Raw genomic sequence first — 9,456 nt, 5'->3', positions numbered from 1 at the left:
GGTGAAGCACACTGCAATACACGTGTTTTATCAGCAAAATGACATTGTAACAATAAACAGCAATGTAGTGATGACCACTGCAGACGGTTCCTACGATGCTGGAAGGTCAAGGCCATTCCACGCAGCGGTCGGTAGGCCCATACATGCCAGGAGGACGAAGTCGTCTTGTCACTGTGAATCGGCTTACGCGATCACCCAATGATGTGGCTGCTGATGACGTCACCGTCAACATCCAGTTGCGTAGGTGAATAACCCGCAGATAGCGATCCTCTTGGGGTGTTGTGACTCTGGAACGTCCACTTCTGGGTCGATCACATGCCTGGCCTGTCGTACTGAAACGGTTAAACAGCCGAATTATGGTTTGTCTTGTGCAACCCAATGTCCTTGCAATATCGCAGTTGAAAGCACCCATTTGTGTCATTCCTTTGGCCCGTTCTCGTTGCGCCGACGTCAATCTTGGCATTTCCTCGTGAGATTTCTGTGAAGTGATTGTTCAGTCTTCACGACAAACAGGTTTTATACTCTCTGTCAGAAAAGTGCTGGTGCATGAGACAATAATCACAATTTTGCCAAAATTCGTGCAAAACACGTTCAAATGTTTTTTGTTGCATTTTGGCAAATGAAACATGATGGTTGGTTGCGTTCTAAACAATCAATGTTTTTCAATAATTTTATTAGTTAGAACGCATATTTGGGATTGCAACAACAATTACACCTGTGTACTTTCTTTTGCACGTCAGTTTATATGTATACATTTATATGTACATTTATCATAGCATATATTGCCATGGTGAGGGAACTGGCTTATGCCCCGAAAGGTCAAGTTCATCATTCCGAATGCCATTCGAAGTGTTAATAATAATACTAAAATCATCGATCGGAAAATGGTCCGATCACTTTGAACATCGGGATGAAGTAATTAACATATCAACTGATTATTTGTTCCCGGCAGAATACCGATAGATTTGTTCCTGGATTATATCTATGGGAACAAAAAATGATGTCATTCAAAGGAATCATAATTTAAAATGACGATTTGTCATTCAATATCAAAACAGTTGACACGCCTCCTTCTATACCCTTTGACCTTTCATTGGTATGGCCAATCAGCGGTCGTCATTTATTCTATGCAGTTCAACTGGCAAGAAATATGGCGGCCGTCCCACCGCTAGCACAGGTTTGTACGATTAGATCGCGGTGTTAAATGGTAATTCTCTGTGCATATGCGAGTAATTCTATCAAGACACCTTGTGAGCTTTGTAGAAGTTAAATTTGACTTAGTTCAGATCGTTTGATGAAATGTTCATAATTGATGAGGCCAAGGGATGAGATGAAATTTGAACGGTAATATTTGGAGGACGATCATCTCGGGTGTCATCTAAGTTCGTGATGCGGTAGTTGTGCGTTGCATGTCAGCTTTTTGAATAATGTTGATATTTATTTCTTCGTTTGCATATATGCATAGCTTCTATAAGATTTAAACTGTAAGAGTACGAACCATGATGTTATTTTCGCGATGTTAACCAATGACACACTGTCGGCTCCTGTCACTGTCATGTCACTTCGTCTGCTCAAGTGTTGAAACAAGAATATCTTTCTTCATACTCAAGATGCTATATGTCACGCTGTCTTGCTGTTTGTATTTCAGTTATCGTTTTATTGACAATAACAATTTTTTTTTGAAGCAATGAATTGGGCCTCACTTGCAGATATTTTGTGTCTCGCGTAGGAGTAGCTGTTGCAAAGTCTAGTTATATGCACGGCATATCAAAATTTTATGATTGTTTAATTATGTCTGTTGCAATGCATAAATTTTATGTGTGGCTTAACCCAGAGTTTGGACTATTCAAAAGTGTGTATACATTAAGGTCCACAAATAAATAATTATTAGATTTTCATTCCAATTTTTCAATATTGTGAAACTGGAAGGTAGTGTGTGCATGTTTGCAGTCCCACTAGCATTACAAAGTGACCCGAACACTGGCAAAATAATGTGAACGCAGACCCATGCTAAAGGTACACATTCAGTTACAAAAAACCATAACCTTATTAGTGGACTTCCTCATTGATTGATTTTCAGGATAAGTGAGTGAGTGAGTTTAGTTTAGTTTTACACCACTTTTAGTAATCAGCATTATCATGGCGTGGGGCACCAGAAATGGGCTTCAAGCATTGCAGCAATGTGGGGAATTCAGGATAAAAACATGTTGTACTTCAACATTACTATATGTTTGTATTCACTTAACCCCTTACACTCAGATACAAGTGAAAATAAGGTTTTTCAGGTGTTACATATATCCCTTTGATAGTTTTGAAATATACTTGCAAAAACATGAAAGATAATTTTGGGACTAATTTTGAAACAGTATTTTTTCGTGTCTTCATGTTTTTTTTAGTGTGGGACACTATTTTGTCTGAACTTTACATTTGATGTGAATCCTATCACGTGTTGAAAACACTGGTATTTATGAATAAATATTTCAGACTTAACAGCTTCTTCTTTCAGTGTTTGCAGAAAGGAATAAGAATGATAATGAAATGGCGGCAAAATCATGATAGTAGTAGCATTTTATTTGTATTAACTTTGCACTCTTGCAATCCTCTGCCGCCATGATATTGCTGGAATATTGCTATAAGCGGCATAAAACTAAACTCACTCACTCACTCTTGCAATCCTTTGAAAAATGTTTAATTATATGTTGATCATGCCTTCAGCCACTGGTTTAACTGTCTAAAAGCTATTGTGACAAACATAAAATTGAGTAATATAGTGGAGAATTTTTTTCACAAATAAGGTTTGGCCAGCCTTACAACTATTAATTGAGTTTAATTCTTCAACAATTGATTCAAGCAGAAATGTGTGAAAATGCTGTTCAACATTTAAACACTATTTGACTCGTCCCCTGTATATATCAAAATTGAAACACGGATGCACAAACTAGTCTAAATAAGTAAGATCTCTGATGACTGTGTCATGTCATGAATTACTGTTAATGCAAGTATTACTGTGTTGTGTGGGTAAGTCAGACAAAAATTATTGTTATTTAGGATTATTTTACATGCATTTGGCATCCCTGGTGTATGTAGACTAAAAGATTATTTTTCACACATCAAACACATGTTGTCAAACTTTCGTGTCATTTGATCGTCATGTCTCTATCGGGTCGGTCATGTGACCATTTCGTTGACTGTGGTTGGTTGTTTCTGAACAACACGAGTTTGACAACACTTCACACTCTCAAACTCGCATTTGACAGCATGTGTTGTCAAACTTTACTTTGCCATGTGAAGGACGCTTTAATGTCATTTATCATGTCATTTGCACCAAGACATTCAAACACAGATACAGCACCAGGCACTATCAGTTTGTTATTTGAAGATAAATCATACCATGCATCAACATGACAATGTGATCACTGCAGTATTGATCGTGTGGATCTCTCCAGCATAATATATATACTGTGTTGTATTATATTTAATGTTGTAGACATATGTGAAACAGTTGACATGTTTATCAACATGATCTTTATCAACATACTAACCATAAATGAGGCTCAGGACCTAGATTTTTGAAGCTCTCCCAGTGTTAAGATGGTCTTAAGTGCCATACATTAACATTATCTTAGCTCTAAAAGAGCTGGGGCGTTGGGGTAGCCTAATGGTTAAAGCGTTGTCTCGTCATGCCGATGACCCGGGTTCGAATCCCCACGTGGGCACAATGTGTGAAGCCCATTTCTGGTGTCCCCCGCCGTGATGTTGCTGGAATATTGCTAAAAGCGGCGTAAAAAACAAACTCAGTCAGTCAGTCTAAAAGAGCTTCAAAAATCTAGGCCCTGGTTACAAGTGTTACCTGACTTGGTTTTTGGCGGACTCAGACAGTGATAGCTGCTAACAAGTCACAATTCACTGCAATAGTAACAAAGCTGATTTTGCAAATTGGGATGAATCAGCAAATTTGCCTCAATTTGCACGATTTTTGTGGTAGTTCTACTATTTTTAAGGAGCCTGTGTGTTGAATGAGAGGGTGCATTGTGAGGATTCAAGAAGACAGTCCTACTTGTCTCACTGCTTTTTTTCAAAGCAGGTTTCTATGACAGTACAAGCAGCAAAGTGGGCTGCGTAAAAAAAGCAGTAATGTTACCACAACAAGGAAAACTGGAATGGGATGCAGAGTGAAAAAGTGTGCAAAATATTATTTTCTCATAAAATAATTGACATGTGCAATGATACGCACTGATACAAACACTATGTGTTGCAAAACTTTGCTGTTGATCACATGGTGTATATAAACATTTATCATGTGTATAGGGAACGGCTTTTAATTCAATAATCATATTTGTTGTTTTGCTTTAAGAATGTCTTTTTTTTTTCAGATCGTGGGCAGTCACATTGGAGTGTATGAAGGCTATTACCAACAGGTCAGTTATGCTTCTTTCTTGTGGCAAGTTTTCTGCCATTTACCCTTCATTATGCACTTGAGATATTTTTCATGGTGTACTTCTCAAAAACCATTACGGATGACACTTTATATAGATAATACACAGATGTACTGTCTGTTCTGATCAGTTCCATTCCATGCTGAAATTGGTTTCCATGGCAATGTTTTTGATGTGACAATATGTATATTATATATACATCAGTGGTGTAGATCAATGCCCAAGCTGATGTTACGGTCAGCCTGTGGTGTGCCTGTTTCAATTTCCAGTCAGAATATGCACATGACCCACTGGTGTGTTAGCTGTAGCAAACAGCCAATCTCACACAGCAGGCAAAGGCCATGTTTTGATTCATCGTGGCCTTCATTTTTGTAAAAACTGTTCTTTGGAAAAATTTGAAACCTTTTTGCTGTTTAAACTAATCCACTGTGTCTTAAGCATGTTAAGTGTTTGCTTGCAGCTCATGCTGATTGGGGCATTTGCCATTTCTCAACTGTTGGGCACTGTCCAAACTGAAATAAGAGAATGTTCATCAATGCCAAGGAAAGACAAATTTCTTGGCACATTTAGCTTGTTTAATGATCCAGTTCCAATGTTTAATGATCCAAAGTTTAACTGCCTAGCAAATGAAAATGACAAGTTGTGTCATCAATGTGATCAGATCATGTTTATTGTTTATTATGCAATACTGTAAGGTTGATTATAATTAGTTTATGATAAATATGAATGACATGTCAATACCATAAAATAATATCTTCACCCCCAGTACAATATCTGTATATGTGAAGATATCACATCCATTTGGTGGTCACCTCAGGTTATATTAGAAACAGGGCTTTTAAATTCTTGATACCTGTGAAGGTCTGGGTTAGAATATTGATCTTCAGTAACCCATGCTTGTCATAAGAGGCGACTAACGGGATCGGGTGGTCAGGCTTGCTGACTTGGTTGACGCATTTCTCATCGTATCCCAATTGCGGAGATCGATGCTCATGATGTTGATCACATGATAGTCTGATCCAGACTCGATTATTTCTAGACCGCCACCATATAGCTCAAATATTGCTGAGTGCGGCGTAAAACTAAACTCACTCATTTTGAGGATATAACAAGTGAAATATGTCTAAGTGGGGTATCCATTTTATACTGTGGCATGTTGTCTTTGAAGGCTGTCTCCATAACAACAGTGTAATCACCCATTCTAGGAAATTACTAGAAAGTTGTAAATACATCATTTAACAGTGTTTGTGAATGAATCATGTTAACAATTGCAGGGATATCATATCTGTTGTACTGATATGTTACTCCCAACTTTGATAGCTGGTATTAGAATATTAAGTCTCACAGGAGCCATCTTTTGTCTGCTTTTGCTGACTTTTGAAGTTGTTGACTATATAGTGAGTTAAACTAGTGAACTGTATGCCTAAGTCAGTGATCACGAATGGTGTTTCAAGGTAACAGGACATTGGGTCCTGCAAGTTTCAGATGTCTGTCTTACCCATTGAAAATTCACAGGACTCATAGAATAAAATTAAACATACATTTCAGATTTAACATTTCTTATAACTGGCACTGAAATTATTAACAAACACAAGATATATAAACAGCAAACAAGTGTCACATGTCAGATATAACAACTTAAGTCAAAGTCATTGTGAAACAGACAGTCAGACACTGGGGCCGGTGGGTTGTAGACTTCTATCGGACCGTTGGCAAATCTGCCGGATTTGTTAGAGGGTCAGACACTATTCGTGAGCACTGCTAAGTATCTCACAAATTGTAGTACGGTTTATAGCCTGATGGGAATAAGTCAGTTTGTGATGTTAAAGGTAGTGATTTGTTTATTGATGATTTGACATGTTGGCGACAATGTTTATTTCCTGTCATGATAAATCATCATTCAGAGCCCCATGAAGATCCAGATTAGAGCTGGTGTTCAACAACCCATGTTTGTTTTAAGAGGCAACAAAGGAGATTGTCCAGTTCACTGATCTTATGATGTCTTATGATAGTTTGATGCTCTTGATGTCAGTCACTGGATTGTCTGGTCCATAGTTGATTATTTACAGATTGCTGTCATAAAGCTGGAATATTGCTGTCATAAAGCTGGAATATTGCTGAGTGCTGCATTAAATAACGAACAATTTATCAACTGCAGTGGTGGACAACAGATCTTGAAAGGTCAATTTCTTGATGCAGTAAGATACCACATGTTTCAATGCATTTAAGTGGGCTGAAGCTGGTACCAAGCTGTGGCCCGGTCACATGAAGTGTCATGTCTGTCATGCCGACCATCAAATGCCATATTAGTACATTGGCTTTCTCACTTCCAGGCTGATCCCAAAGGTACAGGCAGCGTAGGTGCTCTCGATGCTGCTATCTTCCTCAAGAAGTCAAAACTCCCAGACACTATTTTGTCTCAGGTGAGATTTAAGTCTTGATATTTTGCATGGAGGAAATTAAAAAATGATGATTGTCTTACAAAATCACAATATCTCTGTAATAGAAATAATAGTAGACATACACACAAAATCAACTGACTTAGGGAAGTGTAGTTTACATAAGTTTGTAAACATAAGAGTAGTCAGCTAATGTACAGAGAACTCCGCAAAGGGGCTATTGCTGTGCGGAGCTTGGGACATTGCTTTGGACAGAAAATCTCCCATTACAAAATCTCCCTATAACATGCTGAAGATGCTCAACTGCACATTACCTGCTGGTTGAGACAGTAATCAGCCCATATATCGTTCCTTGCAACATGGTAACACCACCTTACCACCAGTTACGAGTGTTTATTTGGTCATAAATGTGCTTTTATTGATGACACAAGTCCATTTACTGGAACATCTGTTATTGAGATATTAGTTGCACACGGAGGCAGTGGTGATCTACAGTAAGTGTCACTGCAATAGCCAACTTGCAGGATATATTGGTCCTGTCTCCCATAATCATAGCTTGGATTCCAGACTGCTGTAATCAGTGTCAGAAACTCAATAACAGTATACATCTTATGGATAATATTAGATCAATAACTTGATGAATTCTTCTGACCCTTATTAGTAGAAACACAAGTCTGAATTTTTTTATCGGTGAAGGTCCGGGTTAGAATATTGATCTTCAGTAACCCATGCTTGTCGTAAGAGGCGACTAACGGGATCGGGTGGTCAGGCTCGCTGGCTTGGTTGACACATGTCATTGGTTCCCAATTGTGTAGATTGATGCTCATGCTGTTGATCACTGTTGATTGTCTGGTCCAGACTCGATTATTTACAGACCGCGGCCTTATAGCGGGAATATTGCTGAGTGCGTCGTGAAACTAAACTCACTCACTCACTCTGAATTTTTACTCAGACTTGAGAAACCTCAGCAAAATGCTTTTCTTGAGTAAAACCCTGAAATTTATTGCAAGCTCAAATTTAGTAGACAACTATTTTTTTCTGTGAAATAGTTTTATTTCAGAGACTCGATGTTAGTCTAAGCTTCCATCGGTTCTGTCATATGAAACAACCCGTGAAGATCCGGGTTAGAATTGATCTTCAGTAACCCAAGCTTGTCTTAAGAGGTGACTAACGGGATCGGGTGGTCAGGCTCACTGGATTGTCTGGTCCAGATTCGATAATATACAGACCGCCACCATATAGCTGGAATATTGCTGAGCGAGGAGTAAAACTAAACTAAACTCACTCACTCATATGAAACATAATCATGTTTGTTAATTCTGAAATTCACATGTCACTCTTCGTCTAGGGTTGTAATTGTGCAATTGTACAGCATTATCCAGAATGAGTTGTCGGCAGAGTTGCCAGTGTGTGTTTCATGTTGTAGGTATGGGATCTGTCTGACCCCACTGGGAAGGGTTATCTGGAGAAGAGCGGATTCTTCATCGCCCTCAAACTGATAGCTCTAGTTCAGAATGGGCAGGATCTCAGCATTTCCAAACTCACTGTAGATACACCACCGCCGAATCTAGTAAGTCGTGATGAATTGTACAGTGATAATGTCAAATCTGTGTGGGAGAAGTCTCACACACACACACACACACACACACACACACACATATATATATTTGTACTTATTTGTCACTAAATACACAATGAAGCTGTCTTGATATATACTGGTTTTGCTCCTCTGAAACATGAAACTACCATGCCCATGTCAGGCACGGTGTGGAATGATGTAAACTTTGTCTCCATAGGCCTCTCTTGTCCATCCGCCCAAGCACTCCATGCTACCCTCATTATAAAACAGCTTCCTAGTTCAGTAGTTGTCAATCAATGCATCCAGCATGCTCCACTAGCTGCCCACATGACCACCTCTGAATATATCATCATTCTCCTTCTTGTCGCACCTGAGTGTGGACGTGTTTTCACTTCATCGTTTGATCTCCCATTCTACATCATGGGAAGACCGACCAGCCCAGGAAGAGGAAAATGTGTTCAATGCAACAAGATATTTTTCTTTGAGCGTTCCACTTTCTTCTTGCTCTGATTGTGTGGGGTAATGTAATGGGACGTTCGATGGGATAAATGCCTACATCTTACCTTTGAGGCATTTGGGGATTACTCCAGGGTCTGTGCTCGGCGTCTTGCTGATCTAGCCAGATATGCAGCATCTGTAGAAGGACCCAGCCCCGCCAAGAAGCCAAGATTAAGCGTCCCATTATCACTGCTCGTCGGTCGCAGTCTCCTCACTCCAACGACAAGGATTTTATGAGAGATTCTTCGGATTCGCATTTACAGGAAGATCTCAGGGAATTTGTCGGCTCTCTGCCTTCCAGTACGAGCCCTTCGTCATTGATGACATCCCGTGTGGTGGTTGTTGAGAGTTCTGCCATCCCCCAGGCTACTTCCCTACAGCAAGGATCGCATTCAGCGAAGCCATTCTTGATCCGTCGTCATTCATCTTCAAACAGTGGAAGGAATCGCACTAGTTCGCCATATCGGTTGCAGGACCTTTGTGACATCCCTTTGGTCGTTTCGTCGACTGCTTCCCATTCTGCGAATATGATGCTGTCTCCAGT

The 9,456-nt window shown here is 39.4% G+C and overlaps 1 protein-coding gene across 1 annotated transcript in view; it reads left to right on the top strand.

The window, feature by feature from the left end:
• The first annotated feature begins 1,143 nt into the window (after positions 1–1,143).
• LOC124284031 (epidermal growth factor receptor substrate 15-like 1) overlaps positions 1,144–9,456 on the top strand; it is a 40,277-nt gene continuing 31,964 nt past the window's right edge. The window contains 4 exon segments of the mRNA XM_046720072.1: positions 1,144–1,177; positions 4,374–4,418; positions 6,770–6,859; positions 8,262–8,405. Coding sequence (XP_046576028.1) covers positions 1,151–1,177; positions 4,374–4,418; positions 6,770–6,859; positions 8,262–8,405 — 306 coding nt within the window. The 5' untranslated portion in view covers positions 1,144–1,150.

Source organism: Haliotis rubra, unplaced genomic scaffold, assembly GCF_003918875.1.
Source record: "Haliotis rubra isolate DU_JTF1 unplaced genomic scaffold, ASM391887v1 Scf328, whole genome shotgun sequence".
In the NCBI taxonomy this organism is placed as follows: Eukaryota; Metazoa; Mollusca; class Gastropoda; order Lepetellida; family Haliotidae; genus Haliotis; species Haliotis rubra.
The sequence above is the reverse complement of the archived record's forward strand: the minus strand, read 5'-3'. Positions and strand labels throughout refer to the sequence as shown.